Source organism: Polyodon spathula, chromosome 2, assembly GCF_017654505.1.
Source record: "Polyodon spathula isolate WHYD16114869_AA chromosome 2, ASM1765450v1, whole genome shotgun sequence".
Taxonomy (NCBI): domain Eukaryota; kingdom Metazoa; phylum Chordata; class Actinopteri; order Acipenseriformes; family Polyodontidae; genus Polyodon; species Polyodon spathula.
In genome coordinates this window covers 70,777,024-70,799,197 of record NC_054535.1, presented here as the reverse complement: position 1 = coordinate 70,799,197, position 22,174 = coordinate 70,777,024, and the positions used below count along the sequence as shown (strand labels likewise).

The following is a 22,174-nucleotide window of genomic DNA, read 5'->3' as shown; positions in this document are numbered from 1 at the left end:
ATACAGAAGACTGTACAAAAGGCAAACCACAAAACACAGTACAAAAACTACAAATAAAAGGTGCCACACAGGCCGAGCGCTAGCCTTACTGAACAAGATCCCCACTGGATGTTTTTATGCTGACGGACACTCAGTCAAGACCCACGCACCTGCTGATTGAGGACTGGCACAGACATCACTTGCTGCCCTTCCTCTCAAACAAACCTAGCAGGCAGCAAGTCTCAATCGCGCGCCTCTCTGTAAACAATCATTTGATCAAACATAACAATTCCAAAAAGCACACAAAACAAACCTGTTTCCATAAATAAATTACACCAATACTAATTTCCCCCTGTGCAGGGCAATCACCCTGCTACAGGTATGTTTAAAAGAAAACTGTAAAGAAATGAAACAGGAAAGAATGTACACTTACATGCTGAATATATTAATTACATGTCCTTTCTCTTGAAAAAACTATCCAGTGTAGATTGCTCATACCCATTGCCTGGTTGCAGTTTGTGTGAAGATGACAGACAGGCAACGATTGCATTCAGCATGCGTGATTCATACTACAATAGGTCATCTTTGAATTAGCGGTACCTTTGAATTAGTCAACCATGCTTTTTTGTTTTCACTGAGAGAATAACACACTTGACACTGGAGAAAGTTCAGTGTCAGTCAGTACTGAGATCGTTGTATCTGGGTCGATCCTGTACATGGTCACTCTAATACGGCTAATTTGCATTAAAAAAAGTCGGTTCTTGCTGTTGGGATCGTTAAAAACGGGTGTTAATTATAAGAAGGTTTAGTTACAGTGAAGTTAGAGTTCAATCAGACGTTTATATATATATATATATATAATAATATATAGTATATATATATATATATATACACACACACACACACACACACACACACACACACACACACACACACACACAGTGGCTTGCAAAAATATTCAGACCCCTGACCAATTCTCTCATATTACTGATTTACAAATGGTACATTGAAAGTTCGTTCTGTTTGATATTTTATTTTTAAACACTGAAACTCAGAATCAATTATTGTAAGGTGACATTGGTTTTATGTTGGGAAATATTTAAGAAAAATAAAAAACTGAAATATCTTGCTTGCATAAGTATTCAACCCCCACACATTAATATTTGGTAGAGCCACCTTTCGCTGCAATAACAGCTTTAAGTCTTTTGGGGTAAGTATGTACCAGCTTTGCACACAGTGTCGGAGTGATTTTGGCCCATTCTTCTTGGCAGATTTGCTCCAGGTTGTTCAGGTTGGTTGGACGACACTTGTGGACCGCAATTTTCAAATAGTGCCACAGATTCTCAATGGGATAGAGATCAGGACTTTGACTGGGCCACTGTAGGACATTCACCTTTTTGTTCTTGAGCCACTCCAATGTTGCTTTGGCCTTGTGCTTGGGATCATTGTCTTGCTGAAAGGTGAATTTCCTTCCAAGCTTCAGTTTTTTAGCGGACTGAAGCAGATTCTCTTGCAGTATTTTCCTGTATTTTGCTCCATCCATTCTTCCTTCAATTGTAACAAGATGCCCAGTCCCTGCTGATGAGAAGCATCCCCATAGCATGATGCTGCCACCACCATACTTCACTGTAGGGATGGTGTGTCTTAAGACATGGGCAGTGTTAGGTTTGCGCCTACTTTTGCAAGGCACTGTGTGTGTGTGTGTGTGTGTGTGTGTGTGTGTGTGTGTGTGTATATATATATTTTATAAGTTTAAAGACCATATAATGTTATGTCCCTTCATCTGGTGAACGTGGATGAGATTTAAATAGTATAAAGTATAACAATATAGAAAGGACCAAATAAATCCTCATTACCCTAATTGTAAAAGCATGATTATAGTAAAGAGAATGATTTTACACATTGCACCTGAGTGATCAACAGTGCAGATTACATTCCGATGACTGGGTCCTGATCAGGGAGGTGATGAGCAGCTACAATTAACTCCGCTTTAAGAAGAACACACTCACTGGCTTTCTGCAATTTCCTTTCCACAATATTTCACATCTAAACTACAGCTGATAAATACAGTAGTGTGCAGATTTATCAGAACACCCCGTTGCTTCTGCAGTTTAGATTTTTTGTGCATATGAAATCAAACCACTGTAACTGTAATCTTGGAAAATTGTGAAAAATTGGCAAATGTGTTATTGTCTGATTTAATTGATTACTTTAAATCGCCACACATGCAATTAATTTAAAATAGTAAGAAATAGTAAGAGAAAAAGAACACATAGCCACACATGGTGAAATGCAAGAGACTTGTTTAAGATGTCTAATTAAAGCACAAAGTGATCTAACATCACTGATTACACTATGTAACACAATTTTTGTTCCTGGGTAGTAAGTGTTATTTCCTAATTGCTTATGCCTTAAAAGTATAGAAAATGGCTATTATTCCCCACACACTTTTTTTTTGTGACCAGGACAGTTAAATTTCAAAATATCACTATTTCCAATGAGAAAATGGGGAAATTTGTGTCTTTTCGTTCACATAAAGTCAGAAAAAAACAACATATGAATCCAAATTAACATGTATTTATACTAAAGTAATACAAAAATGACTACAAAAGATTTAGAAGTGAGTAGTTTTTCGAGATTTACGATTATACTGTAAATTTGCATAAGCAATTAGGAAATAACACTTACTACCCAGGAACAAAAAAAAAAAAAAAAAAAAAAAAATTGTTACACGGTGTTACTGACCGGAAAATTGAAATGCTCACATCCAGAGGTTTTCATGCAGGTAGGTACACTATACAAATGTATATGAAATGACAAATCTTGAAGTGTTCTAATACATTTGCACACTACTGAAGTATTTTTCCAGTAATCTGTAGATTACTGGAAAAATGTATGTATGCATTGAAATCTGTATTAAGCTGTCCAAAATCTCACTAGCCAATGAAAATCAGATTCAGAAGCAATTCTGAACACTAAATCACAACTCATGGCTGGTAGCAGCAGCTGAGCATGGCTATTTATGTGTTACACATACTGTTTATTAATTAATTTATTTATCTATTTTAAAATCCTTTAGTAAAATCACCTTCTGAAAAGGACCTGCTGAAAATGACAATGAATGTTGTTTAAAAGCAATAATAAATTGAGAGAAACAAACAGTTGTCTACTTACAGCAATACCAAACCTAGAGATCTGAGCCTTCTCACAAGCACCAATGACATTGTCTCTCATTGAGTAATCATGGGATTCTCCATCAGTCACAACAACCATCACTTTAGCAGCACCAGGACGACCACCGTTTGATGGCAAGAAGGCATGTGATCTGAAAACATAGAGACACAAAAGGTGAATTCTGGACAAGCATGGTATAGGCAAGTTAAAGAGCAGTCCTCATTGTTACTGAATTGTTGCTTCTCTGTCTTAGCAAGGTTGGTTGGTTGGTTAGGTCCTGTGTAGACAGCCTCACACTCACAGTGAGGTCAGAAGGGGTGAACAGGAATGGATCTGTACAGCACTAAATACAACAGCAACACGCCAGCAGAGCACTGTGCTCACAGCTTGTCTTCCTGCCTCCTGGTAAATGCGGGTTATCAGATACATTTCTCTCTGATCACCAGCGCTAAATGGTTTTTATTCCTTCATTCATCTATATTGCAGCTCACACAGGAATCGGAGGAGCTCATGTACAGTTGTGCTTTGATTTGCCAAGTACTGGCTCGTTTGCAGCTTACACTTCGGAGAAACGCAGGTTTAATTACCTGGCAAAGTCAATGGCTCTGAAGGTATTTGTTTGGTCCCCCAACTTCTGGTCTATGTTGGATGCAGCAGTAATGAGCTTTTCTTTGCTTGTGTAGTCATTCAATCTGAATTCAAAATCTGGGTCAACTGCATACTGTATGATGCTAACCTGAGAGAAGCACATGAAAAAAAGAAAAAAAAAACAGTTAATTTTTTAGTTCTTAGATATTCCTCTTCTAGCAATCCTGAATGCTTTAAAAAAAGTTTGGGGAAATAGCAAATGAAGCCAAACTATAAGGGGCAAAATAAAGACAATTTATAATGTACATCCTGGCATGCAGTCAATCCATATTAAATAGATTTTATCAGTTCATTCTTTGGTAGAGTTTTAAAAAAGTACACCCATTTATACAAATCAACGAGTAATCACATTTACATACCTGGGCATCATTTGGACCAATGTTTAATCCTTGCAATAATTTTTTGAGAAAAGACTGGATCGGTGGCCATGGCCAAATACTGTTGGAGCCATCTAACACAATTGCAATATCCATGGGACCCCCACACACTGTAATACAGACATTATAGGTTATATTACTTGGATTCTTTGTGATTATTTATTAAGCACTACCTGTCCCTCTGTACCAGTTTCTATGGTACCTGGTGAGTAATTCTGACAATTGTTTCTATGTAGTTGTCCAAGCCTGTTAAACAGCCTGTCTAACATTACTTAGTGAGTTCCACTGGGCTGAGGCTCTTACTGCTGGTATATAAGCACTGTGTGCACGTCTCCAGCAGCACCTACTTTGTATTGCAGGAGCAAAGCTCTGTACTGAAGTGAAGGAGGGGCTGACGTCTGAGCAGATTCCAATAGGGAAGTACTGGCTGCCACACTGCTGTGTCCACAGTGGCCCACACGTCTGGAAAACAAGCACGAATTAATGAATATATTGTATCACAACAGAAACCTAATGGACAGACTGGGCTAATCAGGGTTCAATAATGCTTAAATAAGAGGAAAGTTTATTTATTTATTTTTACTACTGTTTCCAGTGCCGCCTTATATGAGATGATATTGAGTTTGACATCTGTGTTGATTGTTTCAAATGAAGCAGAGCTCTGGAGATCTTAACGTTCTGTTAAAAGGGCAAAGCAGATGTGTGCTTGTAATGACATTGACAATCACATGTCTACTCCTTACATAATGTCGGGAATCATCAGAAAAGTAAGAACAATATATCTGTGTGTGTGTATATATTTATATATATATATATATATATATATATATATATATATATATATATATATATATATATATATAGTGAAAAAGTTTTGGACACAAGCCTTTCTGATTACTGTAACGTTTACTCCCAGATCACGTTTATAATCACTGCAGCACAGTTATTACCATAAATAGATTTTTGTTAGAATTCCGAGCAAGAGTCAAGCCGAGACTCATGTTGATTTTTATCTCTGTCACAGTGGAGATGGTTGTGTTGTCTGAAAGAGAAAAGATAAAAGCTGTATTTCCTTCTTTCTTATACAGTGTACTTCTGCAGCTCACCAACACTAAGCATGGCACCACAAGTGCATGCCATTTTAATGAAACCATTCCAGAAATCCTGTAGTGCACATTATGCAGGTCTCACATGCTCTGTTTTGAAAGAAGCCTGTGTTAAAAGTTAAGAAGTTAAAACTGTGCTTGGTTTGATCGCATTCTGCCCGATCGCATTCCCAGATATCTCGTACGTCAGCTCCCCCTTGTGTCCGACACAGGCTTGAACTATTTCACTTTCCGGTTTGCAGCTGTTGGGGATTTGAAGCCTTGCACTCTCCAAACACATTCTCTACTCTGGCATTCCTGATTAAAATAATAAAATCTTTCATGGTCATTTCCACAGGAATATTCAACACCCTCGAATATCTTCAGGGAGTTAGCATCTTCAAATAAAATACCATTACAACAAAGAGATGCAATACAACAGAAATACAAACTAGAATTCATCATTACCACAATGTATGCTGGTTTCATTTTGAAAATTACAAATTATATAGTTATAATGTACTTAATTTGTTCATCTTTTTTGCATGATATAACACTAACCTTAACCCTAACCCTAACTCTAAACCTAACCTTAACCCTAACCCTAACCTTAACCCCCCTAAATCCAAGGGTTGATTTTGGTCAGCATATATCAAAATCATGATGATAAATCATTGGCTGTCTTAAAGTTTTTTTTTTTTTTTTTGTTACAGTTAAACAATCTCTCATTTAAACCGCAAGGAGCCCACTTATTTTCCAAATCTCAATCCTGTATCAGATCTAAACATTTAGGAAAGTTACATCACACTGCAGTCTACTGTGTGGCCGCCTGATGTGGGGTGATGTATAGAAATGCAAGCCAAGGACTGGACTGACAAAAGAATACAAGGAAATGCCTTGTTACACTGCACCAAGAATTTCTGGTACAATGAGGGGGCTAAAAAGTGTGTGGTTGTTTCCTGTTTACCAGGCTTCCATTGTGCTCATTTGTTGTATTTACTTACTCTGTAAATGCAGCCTGTCGCATGTGGTTCTGGATTGGTGCAATGGGCACTTGTATACGTCTCCCATCCTGTTCTGTGTGTAGCCACTCCAGGGAGAGCCAACCAGCAACCTGGAAAGAAAGCAGGCACTTCACCAGTGGGGTGTGGATTCCCTTTATATTCTATCAACATGTGACATAATGCAGAAACATAGTGTATGCACTTACAGGCAGCAAGCCTTTGACCTTGCGATCTTGCAAACTGCAGGTGTAACAAATGCAACAAAATAAACACATAGCAACTCAGAAAAAGGCTTTAAGAAATGTTTCATCAACCAATGTTTTTTTTTTTTGTTTTGTTCTCTGCCTCAATGCCAACTGTGTCAAACACTATACAAAATAATTTTCTATAATTTCAGATCCTCCAGGCTGCAGACTCCACAACTAATTCTGATGTGTATTTTAGAAACCAAATCTGAGGACCAGCCTACTCTGCATTCAGCATCCCAGAGTACACAGTTCATACCTATAATGTAATAAATAAAAGGCATCATTTCACCTGATCACATCCTTTGAGATACTATGGTCTGAAATTAAATTAATTGAATTGATCCCAGCCTATTGGAAAACAACAAATAGCAGATCCCAGAGCTTGAATGGCGCCTTACACAGTATGTGGAAGCGCTGATTTGGGTCAATAAACTCAAAGGCATGAAAAATCTCAAGTTGAGAAAATTAGACCTGAATGATACCCAGCACGTTTTAATCTCTTTATTGTGAAGGGAAGAAAATACCAAGCTACAGCATGAGAAACAAACACCTTGGAAATACGCTTTTTGACTTCAAACAAAAAAAGAAAAACAACATTAAAGCACAAACACAATGCTAACTCTGTACTGTTTTTCACTTTTACTGTAGAAGCAACCATTACCAGGCAGAAATAGGGACCATTGTTGGACAGCCAATCGTACAGGTAATACTCCTTGTAGCAGGTGATGTATAGTACCCTCCTCAAGCTGTCCAGTTGCAGCCTGTCTGTAATCACCTGCTCATCTTTTAATCCCATATTTTATCATGTCAGAATCGCAAGGAGATGATGTGACACTCACAGAAACTCCCATAAGTCACCTAGTCCGATCCCCATTGACAAAGCGCTTAGTAAACTGCATATTTTGTGTCAGCCTCAATGGAATGTATTTTCTCTGCACACAAAGTAAACACAATATTTAAGTAGAAACCGTGGACTTTGATCCATCCCACTGTTTCCTGTGTGAAATGAGTCAAACATTTTAACTAAACAGATCCTCATGACTAGTTTCATTTGGACTAATTTACTGATCACCCAGACCAGCCGGAATGACACCTAATGAATGTAGTGCTACTGCAAGAGAACTGGAAAGAAGCCGCGGGTAAGCCCTTGAGCAAACATGCTGTACATATCACAGGGGATTTCTCAAGAGAGCTGGTCATCAGTGAATGGAACATGACATGTTGCTGTGTTCCAATAGCGGTGCAGGATTACTAGACTTCAAGCATCTCCGATGACATCACAATCCATTGTTCCAAGCCTAAACAAGCCTGACTGCTGCTTATGTTTACGTCTATTTGAATGGATTATCCAGCAGTAGGAGGACTCGTCTGGACTTGTGATTAACATGATTCAAATGCTTACAATAACACAGGCAGTTTACTATGAATCAGATTAGAGAAAAAGCGTTCAAAACCAGAAGCTTGATGCAGCACACGCGTCAAAGTAAAAAGTAATGGGATGTTGTTATTTTTACCTTTCTGCATGTGAGAGTCGTAAACATATACCATGTTTAAAAGCTGCAAATAACATATAGATTCAATCTGGACCATGGTTCTAAATACACAGATGCTGAAAAAATACTTTTATGGTAGCGCTCTCCCCCTTATATGACAATTTTCTGGTAACATGTTACATTAAGTGTCTCTAATTACTGTGTATTTACTTAGTAAATACAAGCATACTTACACATAATTACAATGTTATTATATATAATTACAGTGTAATTAATGTGTAAATATTTTTGCATTATATGTAACCCTAATTCTAACCTTATCTCTAAGCCGAACCTGAACTCTAAACCTAACTGTTATCTTATAGGTTAAGTACATTGTAACTAAGCATAATAACATTGAAATTATGTGTAAGTACATGTGTATTTACTAAGTAACTACTATGTAAATATACAGTAATTATAAACACGTAATGTAAAGTGTGTGGTGGAGTGTGTCGCCCCTTTGTGTTTATTAATGTTTTATGTTGTATGTAGTGTGTTAATGTTGGTGTTTATGTATAAAATACACGTGAAATAAATATGGGTTATGAGCACAAGTGTTATAAAGTGTAATTTGTATTTAGGCACGAGGATTGCACAGCACTTCACGTGCAGGTAAAATGTAATAATATGTGAGCACGGGGAATTGCACTTTATTAATTCACGTGCAGCTGTACCGAGTCTCCAATTGAATGATTGATTAGCAATCGAGTCTCGGTACAGTTGCATAAAAGCAGCAAGTTTTCACTCACTCGGGGTTGTGTGTTTGGGAAGTGGAGAACGGGTGAGAGGAGAATGAATTTAAAAGAATATAGCAATTGCAACAGCGTGCTGGAAGTGCCAGCATGGTACTTGTTTGTTGGGTTCGTCCACGTCTGTTTTGTCTGTTTGTTTGTTTGGCCAACGCGCCCTTTATTTTCGTGTTGTGTGTTTTGTTTAACTCTTTCTGTTTGTATTATTATTTAATAAATAAACTGAGCACCACAGCTCAGTTTTCACCTGCCAGCAAAAGCATGTTTTGGTTTCTGTTCCTGGGTCTGACGTCACCCGCTACAGCTGTCTTTGTGACCCTTTTTCTTTGGGGTTGTAAAGATGCTAACTTTCATATGTCTCAGTTAAGACTCCAGTGCTGTCAAACCACAGTGAGGGCTGCTTTATTACTAAGGTGGAAGGTCTTTACTCTCCTCAATACCAGCCACCATGTAAGATTCTGTTGTGATATTGCAGGCAGACATGAAGATTAGCTCCGACTCAGATGCCACATTGCAGGGCTCTGGAGGATCAGCGATCCCTTGAGCTGTCAGGCTGAGGCTTCACACCGTGGCTTAAAACCAGAGAGGCCCTGTGGCAGGCTGGCGAGTGGATAGAGGCCCAGAGACAGACTTCAGTTCAAACAAATATACTTTTATTATAAATAAACACAAAATGAAAGGGCACAAGGGCCAAAACAAAACAATTTAAAACACAAAGAAAGACAAGAAGCAAAATTTACAAAAATAACAATCTCCAGGCTGGGCAATGCCTTCACTGGATTCAAGCTTTCCAAACCACCCCAAAAAAAACCAACCTGCTTCCTCAGCTCTCTCTCCCCAAATGAGAAGCAGAGGCCTCCTTTTATATCAGGTGGCTGGGCGCTGATTGATCGTTAATCAACCTAATCAACTAATCAACCCCAGCCACCTGAACATAATAAACCCAGGCAGGCAGGGGAAGTTAACCCCATCCCTGCCAATTTAAAAGGGCAGAGCTTTGCTCTGCCACACACCTCCCCCCATGTACAACGTACACCGGCCGCAATCGGCCAACTCCCCCCTTCCCCCCCCCCCCAAGAGTCCAATTATGTCCCTTGGGTGGGCTGTTATGGTGGGTGGTGGTGGGCGGGGTTGACGTCGGAGCCCCCAAGCCTTCTTTGGTTGAGGGGGCCCCGAATCTCCAAGGTAGCACGGCGACGGCGGCCCGGCTCCCTCTGGTGGCGGAGGCGGCGACTGCGGCCCGGCTCCCTCTGGTGGCGGAGGCGGCGACTGCGGCCCGGCTCCCTCTGGTGGCGGAGGCGGCGACTGCGGCCCGGCTCCCTCTGGTGGCGGAGGCGGCGACTGCGGCCCGGCTCCCTCTGGTGGCGGAGGCGGAGGCGGCGGCCCGGCTCCCTCTGGTGGCGGAGGCGGCGAGGCGGCGGCCCGGCTCCCTCTGGTGGCGGAGGCGGCGGCGGCGGCCCGGCTCCCTCTGGTGGCGGAGGCGGCGGCGGCGGCCCGGCTCCCTCTGGTGGCGGAGGCGGAGGCGGCGGCCCGGCTCCCTCTGGTGGCGGAGGCGGCGGCGGCGGCCCGGCTCCCTCTGGTGGCGGAGGCGGCGGCGGCGGCCCGGCTCCCTCTGGTGGCGGAGGCGGAGGCGGCGGCCCGGCTCCCTCTGGTCTGGGGAGCGACGGCAGCTCCTCACCCCTCTCTGGCTCTGGGGAGCGACGGCAGCTCCTCACCCCTCTCTGGCTCTGGGAGCGACGGCAGCTCCTCACCCCTCTCTGGCTCTGGGAGCGACGGCAGCTCCTCACCCCTCTCTGGCTCTGGGAGCGACGGCAGCTCCTCACCCCTCTCTGGCTCTGGGAGCGACGGCAGCTCCTCACCCCTCTCTGGCTCTGGGAGCGACGGCAGCTCCTCACCCCTCTCTGGCTCTGGGAGCGACGGCAGCTCCTCACCCCTCTCTGGCTCTGGGAGCGACGGCAGCTCCTCACCCCTCTCTGGCTCTGGGAGCGACGGCAGCTCCTCACCCCTCTCTGGCTCTGGGGACGACGGAGGCTCCTCACCCCTCTCTGGCTCTGGGGACGACGGCAGATCCTCACCCCTCTCTTGCTCTGGGGACGACGGCAGATCCTCACCCCTCTCTGGCTCTGGGGACGACGGCAGCTCCTCACCCCTCTCTGGCTCTGGGAGCGACGGCAGCTCCTCACCCCTCTCTGGCTCTGGGAGCGACGGCAGCTCCTCACCCCTCTCTGGCTCTGGGAGCGACGGCAGCTCCTCACCCCTCTCTGGCTCTGGGAGCGACGGCAGCTCCTCACCCCTCTCTGGCTCTGGGAGCGACGGCAGCTCCTCACCCCTCTCTGGCTCTGGGAGCGACGGCAGCTCCTCACCCCTCTCTGGCTCTGGGGACGACGGCAGCTCCTCACCCCTCTCTGGCTCTGGGAGCGACGGCAGTTCCTCACCCCTCTCTGGCTCTGGGGACGACGGCAGCTCCTCACCCCTCTCTGGCTCTGGGAGCGACGGCAGCTCCTCACCCCTCTCTTGCTCTGGGGACGACGGCAGATCCTCACCCCTCTCTGGCTCTGGGGACGACGGCAGCTCCTCACCCCTCTCTGGCTCTGAGAGCGACGGCAGCTCCTCCTCCCTCTCTGGCTCTGGGGACGACGGCAGATCCTCACCCCTCTCTGGCTCTGGGAGCGACGGCAGCTCCTCACCCCTCTCTGGCTCTGGGAGCGACGGCAGCTCCTCACCCCTCTCTGGCTCTGGGAGCGACGGCAGCTCCTCACCCCTCTCTGGCTCTGGGGACGACGGCGGCTCCTCACCCCTCTCTTGCTCTGGGGACGACGGCAGCTCCTCACCCCTCTCTGGCTCTGGGGACGACGGCAGCTCCTCACCCCTCTCTGGCTCTCGGGAAGGCGGCTCACCCCTCTCGGGAAGGCGGCTCACCCCTCTCGGGAAGGCGGCTCACCCCTCTCGGGAAGGCGGCTCACCCCTCTTTATTGGAGTGACCGGGGCATCTCCCATGTCTACCGCCAGGTAATTAACCACCATGAGGGCAACCTCTGGGAAGGAGGCCGGGTGGTGCTGTTCCTCCCACTGTTCCCACCTCTCCCCATCTCGACGCCACAGCGTGTTGATAACTATGGGGAGATCGTGGACGAGGTCTGCCTCAGGGTGCATCAACCAGTCCCAGATCTCCTGTGAAGGTGGTGAAGGTGGTGGTGCTGGAGGTAGTGGGGTGGCCCCTGATGCCCGGGGTGAACACGACACCTCTTCCTGGGCCTGGTTGTAGGGGCATCCTGCCCAGTTGTGGCCGTCCTCCTCACACCGGCCACACCAGTTTGCCGGTGGCACGTCTGGGCAGGACCGCCAACGATGGTCCTCCTTCCCACACCAGGAACACCAGGGGAAGAGGCTGGCCGGGTCCTCCAGCGGTGGCTGCAGCAGCTTACATTTCTTCAGCTGCTGCTGCTTTTCCTGTTTTTGTCGCTGTCTGCTCTTTCCCATTTTTTAAAAAAAAAAAAAAAAAAAAAAAAAAAGAAATTATCCCAAAAATTCCACAAAACAAAACAAAAATACTGCTCTGAGCCTCTAGGTGGCGCTATCCCACCTCTGACACCAAATGTGGCAGGCTGGCGAGTGGATAGAGGCCCAGAGACAGACTTCAGTTCAAACAAAATATACTTTTATTATAAATAAACACAAAATGAAAGGGCACAAGGGCCAAAACAAAACAATTTAAACACAAAGAAAGACAAAAAGCAAAATTTACAAAAATAACAATCTCCAGGCTGGGCAATGCCTTCACTGGATTCAAGCTTTCCAAACAACCCCAAAAAAAACCAACCTGCTTCCTCAGCTCTCTCTCCCCAAATGAGAAGCAGAGGCCTCCTTTTATATCAGGTGGCTGGGCGCTGATTGATCGTTAATCAACCTAATCAACTAATCAACCCCAGCCACCTGAACATAATAAACCCAGGCAGGCAGGGGAAGTTAACCCCATCCCTGCCAATTTAAAAGGGCAGAGCTTTGCTCTGCCACAGGCCCTAATACAGAGCAGCGTATAAATGATGCTTTTATTAAGTGCTTCATATCCCAGCATGTCTGTAATACAGTATACACTGTTCATATCCAGCCTCTTCAAATCCCAGCATGTGTAATACAGTATACACTGCGCATATCCAGCCTCTTCAAATCCCAGCATGTGTAATACAGTATACACTGTGCATATCCAGCCTCTTCAAATCCCAGCATGTGTAATACAGTATACACTGTGCATATCCAGCCTCTTCAAATCCCAGCATGTGTAATACAGTATACACTGTACATATCCAGCCTCTTCAAATCCCAACATGTCTGTATACTGTGCATATCCAGCCTCTTCAAATCCCAGCATGTGTAATACAGTATACACTGTGCATATCCAGCCTCTTCAAATCCCAGCATGTGTAATACAATATACACTGTACATATCCAGCCTCTTCAAATCCCAACATGTCTGTATACTGTGCATATCCAGCCTCTTCAAATCCCAGCATGTGTAATACAGTATACACTGTGCATATCCAGCCTCTTCAAATCCCAGCATGTGTAATACAATATACACTGTACATATCCAGCCTCTTCAAATCCCAACATGTCTGTATACTGTGCATATCCAGCCTCTTCAAATCCCAGCATGTGTAATACAGTATACACTGTGCATATCCAGTCTCTTCAAATCCCAGCATGTCTGTAATACAGTATACACTGTGCATATCCAGCCTCTTCAAATCCCAGCATGTGTAATACAGTATACACTGTGTATATCCAGCTTCTTTAAATCCCAGCATGTCTGTAATACAGTATACACTGTGCATATCCAGCATAATAAGCTGCCTGTGCTTTTTATAGGTGAATTCCTGTCTCTACATACCACTGCTTTATTTGAGCAAACAATCAGTTGTAGCTGCAACATATGAACACAACACATGAAATGCATTACAGTTATAACCATGCAACTACAACTGTATATATGCTGCTGGTAGCATCTGAGGAGTTGTATTTTTGGGCTGTTGTACATTTTCAATGTAAACTGTGCTTCCTTTGTGGTGGAAAGGGTCCAAAAAGGGAGTTTTTAAGAATGACAGGACACATACACACACAAAAAAAAGAAAAAGCATGTTCTTTACAGAACATTTCGGCAGACAACTGTGGTCTAATACAGTAGAGTTCAGAGGGCTCACCCTGACCGGAGGTTCTGTGATACAAAAGAGATTCACAGTGTGCTGTGGGAGGAAGGATTAGAGAAATAGAATCCCATGCAGTCTAGCAAGCCAGTCACTGGAAACTGTCTCTGTACCATATTATAACAGGAAACAAGTCATTAGATTACAATGAAGGGGCTCTGTTCTCTTTAATGCTCCACTCCCTGACATGTCAGTTTAGGTCGGGCTATATTTAAATCGTCATTGAAAGAGCTATACATATATAGCTTTATTTATATAAATATATAAATAAAGACGGGTCATTACTGAATTGATTCATTTTAGTTTAGTTAGTTTGCATTTCCAGTTAAAACCAAAATTTGACTTGACCAGTACACCGATCTGCAGGGAGAAAGGTGTGTGCCATAGAGGAATGAAACCTGGCAGGAGCAAGCTGTAGAAGGCGGCGTGGTGCTGGCACCGCAGTACCCTGTAATGCAACACCAACAACCAGTATCCTTTTCTCAAGAACTAGACAAACACAACAAAAACAGAGGAGCACAATATACTGTGCTGCGCAGTAGATTTGTTTCTATTCTGTATTTAAAATTGTGTGAGTGTAATATTAAAAAAAATGAGGGTTAACAAAAGAGTTTCGCGTGTTGCTGTTTTGTTATCTCAGGGTTTTCTCCGTACCCTGTTTAAACACAAAAAGAGTCCAGCGTTCCCTCAGGCCCCCAGCTCACTGCAAACGGGAATCGACCCTGAACTTCTAGGTGTTGTTTGAATTGTTTATTATCCAAAACTGGGGATTTAGGTTTGAATTATTTTTTCTTTTAATTTCCTTTTTGAAACTTCAGCTTCTAAACTTATATTATGAAGAGAAGAAAAACATGTTCTCCCGAGGGGAAGGAGAAAGCCTGTTTAACATTATCATTTTGGTGAAGATCTTTACAGGAAATTAAGAGTATTAACAAACAAAGGAAGTCCTTTAAGCTGAATATTCTCCAATAGACCAGATTTCCACGAGAAACAAGGAGTGGAGCTCCCCTTGCTTTCTACATGGCAGCCCAGATAAAATCAATTTCATAGACAGGATTTCTCATATATCATGGCCACTTTCCAGATTGATTGAAATAATGTGGGAACACATGTAAACAAATTGCTGGCCTCAATACTGTGCAGGCTTTTGAAATACTGACTAATCCAAGCCAAGCCCTATACTTTTCTATTTGCACCATTAACATAGTGCAGGTACTGCAGTGGTATTTCACTGGTGAACCCCAGCCCAGTCAATGTGTTTGTGATCCATTGGGAATGCAGAAGGTCTCCCTGTTTGGAAAGCAGTCTGCTTCAGGACCCCGATCAGATTGTCATGGATTTAAACTCCCAAGAGAGCCATTTTTTTTCATGTGGTATTATTTTCTTAGGCAGGTTTTAGCATGCATTGTTCTCACAGATGTTTCTGGCGAGAACAAACAAGAAACCTGCCTACACTTGCTTCCTTATTACTCACATAATCCCAGGTGTACATAGTAAGGGTTTTACCACATTCTTTTTCATTTTAGGAATAAATAAATGTGCTAAAAAAAAACATCAAATAAGGTGGAGCAATAATTACATTAGAAAGACAAGCATACACACCCAAGTATGCAATGCAAGGGGAATGGCATCTCTTAATGAAAAATGTAACTGAAGTCAAATCAGAATTGCGACGTAGAAGAAGTGTGCTTTACTGGGGGCACTGTATCAGTTGTGAACAGCTTGTGAAATAGGATGGTAGGTTAACTGTATAAAACATGTTTATAACCCAGCAAATAAAAACTAAATCACTACCTCAAATTGTCTCTGACACCAGCTTTGTAAAAATACTACTGCAAAAGGGTTATGATACTCAGAATCGATTTTACTGAGAGAATTAGATTAATATGTATAACGAATATAAAGCTACATTCTAAATGGCTCGTTTCACAGATCCCAATTAACACTAATCTAGAAGACCTAATGTTTCCCATAACTCATATGCACTCTATGCTGTTGTGGAATGAACAGTCACAGCAGAGCAATGAAATCATGTAGTGGTCAAACAGCAGAGTACGTGTACTGTACCCTCCTTCGGAATTGCTCCTTAAGTGTTCTTGCTTCATATTAATTTAAACATTATGGGGTGTTTGGCTGCTTCACATCCTGCAAGACAATTACTTTACATTTTCAAATAGGAAAAATCAGAAATGAATGTAATAGCTAAATAAATAAGGAAATGGGATAAGGAATACAAAATGAACCATAAATTAGTTTATTTATAATTAAGTATTGATAAATTAAAACATATACAGTCAACTGGAAAACAGGAATGCAGAAAGTTTAGAGCTCCACAAAGAAGCCCCTTTTTGCATTGGAGACAAGATGCTTACCATTTGTTATTAGCACTTGTAAACTGTTGCACTGTGTATCCAAACTGCTCAGAGGCAGGTCCTGTGAATACCTTGGCTCCTGATATTCCAACATTAAAAGCTTCAGAAATCCGAAGAATGCAAGCTGTGGAAAAGAGACAACAAAATGTAGTTTCTTTAATATGCAAAAACAAGACAATCCCATTTATTACATGTACATGTATACTTGCAATCAAGTAGCTAATACTGAATTGACTATTCTGATCAAGTACACTGGCACATACATCCCTTTCATGAATACAGTATGATGAGAAGCAAGCGTCTGCACAGACAGGACCCCTCAGCACACTCGCATTACTTTTGGATATAGAATGTCATACTGCAAGGGCAATTTTCACTTTCTAGATCAGGGGTTCTCAACCTTTTTTGATGAACGCCCCACATTAGCAATTTTTTTTTTTTGTACTAAGCTAGCATAACAAATTTAAAATAAAGTTTGACCCCCCCCCCCCTCCTCAGTCAAGAACCACTGCTCTAGATATAACCCCCCAGACCTTGGCTCCTGACCTGCCTGCAGTACCACCTGTTGGCAGTGTCTGGAACTGCAGCAGCTGTAAGCCACTCATTTATCACTACCTGTCAATTCATGCTTCAGACTCATGCTTTCGCTAGCAAGGTGCAGCTATTATCATATTACCCAAAAGGAATGCTTGTGCCTCAAGCTTATCAACTTCCACAGGTGTCTGCATTTTTTTTTTTTAAGCTACATTTTGACTCTACTTGTGGACTACTGGCTGTCACAGTAGTTGCTGTTCTGTCTCGATGGCAGCGCACTGTGTTTATTCATTTTCAAATAGTGAAACTCAGGATAGGGTGATTGCTGTCATTACCAATATGTCAATACTGGAAAAAGTAAACAGCTATGTGAAGACCTTAGGAAGAAAATTATTTATTGTCATAAAGCTGGAGAAGGATACAAGAAGATTTCCGAGCATCTGAGTATCCCAATTTCAACTACTATTTCTATTATCAAGAAGTATTCAAGAGTAGTATTGTCACAACGCTCCCTCTGTCTAGAAGAATAAAGGTTATTTCACTAAGCACAAGTAGAAGAATTGTGAGGAAGGTTAATAACAATCCAAGATTGACTGCCAAAGATATTCAAAGTGAACTGGCTGCAAGTGGGACTGGGGTTTCCATTTCAACCATAGGTCAAGTATTGCATGGTGAACGATTTAATAGATGTTCAATTGTTGTGTGACCTTGTTAATTCTCTAAATAAAATACACTGCCCACTTGATATATCGTGGGTGCTGGGGTCCAGTATAAATCCGCTATATATCGAGGGCCGCAATATATTGAGAGAACAATAGAAAAACAAATAGGCTGACAAATACTGTACAAGCACTCCCTTGTTTTATTGGAGACGTCAGGGTCCAATATAAATCCTCTATGCACACTGTTTTGATTCGTACTGTGGAGTGTAATGCTTAAGTCTCCAATTAATTTCATCAGTCTTCCTCGCAACAAACCCGCAACATTGAAAGAATCCATTCCCAACATAGCAGGCTTGTTGCTAGGGAGCTGATAATTGCTTTGTATATTTGTTTGTGATGTGCAGTACGAAATAAAATGAACAGTAATTCTAAGTGAATTGGCCTATGTATATTGCAGCTAAGGCATATGCAGTTCGACTGTAAAAATGGGGAGTTAACTCCAGGACGGCGATATATTCGAATCTGTAGTACAGTGAGGGCCATATATAATGAGGGGTAGGTGTATATCTTTTTTTTTAAATGCAACCGTTAAAGTACTGGCAACTGTTCTTTTACATTTTTAAATGCCACAAAACATTGGCTTTATGTTGTTACTTTTTCATACTATGGGTTAAAAGTTCAAACACTTAAACATTACCCAAGTGTTAAACATGTAGAGTGTTGCAATCAGCTCAAAAGCAGGATGCTTTCTCTTCATCAGACACACAGTCTGTTTGCTCAGTGGGCTGGGTTCATTCATGGAGGCAAAACAAGGGACGGCTGGAGTGAAGATGGACTGGGTCTCCCCAACCCCCACATTCCAGAGGGAATTAGCCTTAAAGATAAAAGATACACTTGGCTTTGTGAAGCGTGTTTATATTGCAGCAGTTCCTGGCTCTGTGCTTCAGTCAGACTCTGCAACGGGGTCAGCACCACTGCATGCTCTTTTCTCAAGCGTAGCAATGATCAATGCACAACGTACAGCAGTGTGAAAAATGTTAGATCACATCATACTTTAGTTAGGCATCTTAAACAAGTTGTAAAGAGTCTCATGAATTTCATCATGTGTTGCTCTGTGTTCCCTTTCTCTTACTATTTTTAATTAATTGCACGTGTGGCCTATTAAAGTCATCAATTAAATTAGACAATTACTAATTTTCCTATTTTGACAATTTTCCAATATTTTCAGTTGTAGTGGTTTTACTTCCTATGCACAACAAATCAAAACACCAGAAGCAATTAATATATACACTAGTGTATATTAATAATAATAATAATAATAATAATAATAATAATAATAATAATAATAATAATAATAATAATAATTATTATTATTATTATTATTATTAACTGGATCTCATTTTGAAATCCATCTTGCATGGATTCAAATCCATGGATAGAATGACTGGACAAATCAGAACAAGTTGCCAAGCTGATGCTGAGCTTGTTCTAAGGAAAGCAATTCTACTTCTGGGGCACAGTGGTTATCCATCCGTCCACATTCATGGAATAACTACAGTACTGCATGACTGTTCATTCTGTTCATTGTGCACCACTGAGTGATTTTCATTTCTACAAGGGGGCTGTTGGAACATTGTTTTCATAGGTCCCAAGTTTCATGACCTGGAATGAGGTGGAAGGGGTGGGGGGTTAATCTGACCTAAATGATAAAAATTACGGTACATTTCGAATCAATAAATGAAAAAAGAAAATAAGGACATTGGTTAATTTAAAATGATATGATTTGCAACTTTAATTAGGAACCCATCACTGAATGGAGTGTGCTGTACATGCAATCTGAACTCTACATACAAGACCGTCTTGTGCTGATAACTGCGCAGACTCATAGGATTCTAGTCTTGTGCTGATAACTGCGCAGACTCAGAGGATTGTAGTCCTGTGCTGAAGACTGCGCAGATGCAGAGGACTGTAGTCTTGTGCTGATGACTGCGCAGATGCAGAGGACTGTAGTCTTGGGCTGATGACTGCGCAGATGCAGAGGACTGTAGTCTTGTGCTGATAACTGCGCAGATGCAGAGGACTCTAGTCTTGTGCTGATGACTGCGCAGACGCAGAGGACTCTAGTCTTGTGCTGATGACTGCACAGACGCAGAGGACTCTAGTCTTGAGCGGATGACTGCGCAGACGCAGAGGACTCTAGTCTTGTGCTGATGACTGCGCAGACGCAGAGGACTCTAGTCTTGTGCTGATGACTGCGCAGGCGCAGAGTACTCTAGTCTTGTGCTGATGACTATGCAGATGCAGAGGACTCTAGTCTTGTGCTGATGACTGCGCAGATGCAGAGGACTCTAGTCTTGTGCTGATGACTGCGCAGATGCAGAGGACTCTAGTCTTGTGCTGATAACTGTGCAGACGTGGAGGACTCTAGTCTTGTGCTGATAACCGCGCAGACTCATAGGACTCTAGTCTTGTGCTGATAACTGCACAGACTCAGAGGACTGTAGTCTTGTGCTGATGACTGCGCAGATGCAGAGGACTGTAGTCTTGGGCTGATGACTGCACAGATGCAGAGGACTGTAGTCTTGTGCTGATAACTGCACAGATGGGGAGTACCGTAGTCTTGTGCTGATGACTGCGCAGACGCAGAGGACTCTAGTCTTGTGCTGATGACTGCGCAGATGCAGAGGACTCTAGTCTTGTGCTGATGACTGGGCAGATGCAGAGGACTCTAGTCTTGGGCTGATGACTGCGCTGACGCAGAGGACTCTAGTCTTGTGCTGATGACTGTGCAGACGCAGAGGACTCTAGTCTTGTGCTGATGACTGCACAGATGCAGAGGACTCTAGTCTTGGGCTGATGACTGCGCTGACACAGAGGACTCTAGTCTTGTGCTGATGACTATGCAGATGCAGAGGACTCTAGTCTTGTGCTGATGACTGCACAGACGCAGAGGACTCTAGTCTTGTGCTGATGACTGCGCAGATGCAGAGGACTCTAGTCTTGTGCTGATAACTGTGCAGACGCAGAGGACTCTAGTCTTGTGCTGATGACTGCGCAGACGCAGAGTACTCTAGTCTTGTGCTGATGACTATGCAGATGCAGAGGACTCTAGTCTTGTGCTGATAGCTGTGCAAACGTGGAGGACTCTAGTCTTGTGCTGATAACTGTGCAGACGTGGAGGACTCTAGTCTTGTGCTGATAACTGTGCAGACATGATGGACTCTAGTCTTATGCTGATAACTGTGCAGATGGGAGAACTCTAGTCTTGTGCTGATAACTGTGCAGACATGATGGACTCTAGTCTTATGCTGATAACTGTGCAGATGGGAGAACTCTAGTCTTGTGCTGATAAATCTATGTTTCTGATCTCATGGTGTCATTTAGTTCTCAAGCTCATGATGTCATGTCTACTCATGCAAAGCCTTGTATTGCTTGCAGCTAACTATTTTAACCAATACACCGCCATAAACAATTTGGATGTTTCTACAAAAAGCATCATCATTAACTTAATTACTTTCTATTTTCTTAAGTAAATACCATTTTACAGTTGGGCAGATTTCAAATCAAGGCCTGTGTCCTGCCACCTTCTTGCAACTTAATAATTGGTTCATGTGGCCTTCTTTATCGGAGCTGTATAGAAAGCTGAACCCAATCTTGAAAGTCCATGCAAGTAAGTTTCCTGCTGAGATGGCACTACAGAAAAAAAAAAAACTTTCCTATGGAGAACTGCAACTAGAAGAAGCTGCTGAAAAACTGGGAGCCCTGTCACTCTAAACTAGAGATCATCCCAAACAGATGGACCACAGCAATGATGATTACCAGCATCCAGTACCTGGCGTTACTGCTGGTGTTCATATATAGAAATGCAATGGCATAGCAGCTGCTATCTGGAATTTACTTTCCTCCCCATCTGTTATGTGCCCTAGGCCATGCAGAGGGGCTCGTCTCTCAATGAGTTGCTAAAAAGCATTTCCCAGTCAGATCAAGATAGTACTTTGTCTAATTGGCAGACGCCTGTATATATAACCAAATATAGCCCTTTGTGCACAAAGGTTATATAAAAAGTCTCCAATGCATGCAAGTCCACTTTGTCTGTAACCATGAATACAATGTCAGGGATGACCATATTTTAACCATCCAGTACTGCTTTGATTGTTAATTAAATAGCCCACTAAACTGTGTCTCAAAACTGTTCATTATTGTGAACCTCAACCTTAGTTCAATCAACTGGGTCCAAGACAACAAAGACAGATGGAGCCAACTTTGAGGACGTAGCAATGGGTTGAGTGTAGAAGCACATCAACACGTAGGAGCATGCAGTGAGGCTGTTCCTGAAGGAAGGCATGTGACATCTATCAGCACCAGCTGCAACACGTTCCAGAGAACAGCTTATTAAATCAGTCAACTGATTCACAAAGACTGGCAGAGCACTGATGTTGCATGACCTGTAAATCCCTGGGATATATAGTAAAAAGTATTAAACACCAGCCGTTACCTGTTATTGCAATAAGCACACTTTTATTAGCCTATCAGACTGCTCTGCCTAATCTAGTGGTCTCCAACGACAATGCAGCGTCACTACAGTGGCAAGTGAATTTCGATGGCA

At 42.8% G+C, this 22,174-nt stretch overlaps 1 protein-coding gene across 1 annotated transcript in view; it reads right to left on the bottom strand.

Annotated features, from left to right (window-relative positions):
* The window catches only part of LOC121299807 (integrin alpha-2-like), a 51,279-nt gene that overhangs the window by 19,617 nt on the left and 9,488 nt on the right, over positions 1-22,174 (bottom strand). The window contains exons 2-8 of the mRNA XM_041227900.1: positions 16,373-16,496; positions 6,268-6,377; positions 5,129-5,220; positions 4,526-4,640; positions 4,161-4,288; positions 3,741-3,889; positions 3,154-3,304 (exon numbers count right to left, since the gene is read on the bottom strand). Of these exons, the coding sequence (XP_041083834.1) occupies positions 3,154-3,304; positions 3,741-3,889; positions 4,161-4,288; positions 4,526-4,640; positions 5,129-5,220; positions 6,268-6,377; positions 16,373-16,496 (869 nt within the window). The remainder of the gene's footprint in view (positions 1-3,153; positions 3,305-3,740; positions 3,890-4,160; positions 4,289-4,525; positions 4,641-5,128; positions 5,221-6,267; positions 6,378-16,372; positions 16,497-22,174) is intronic.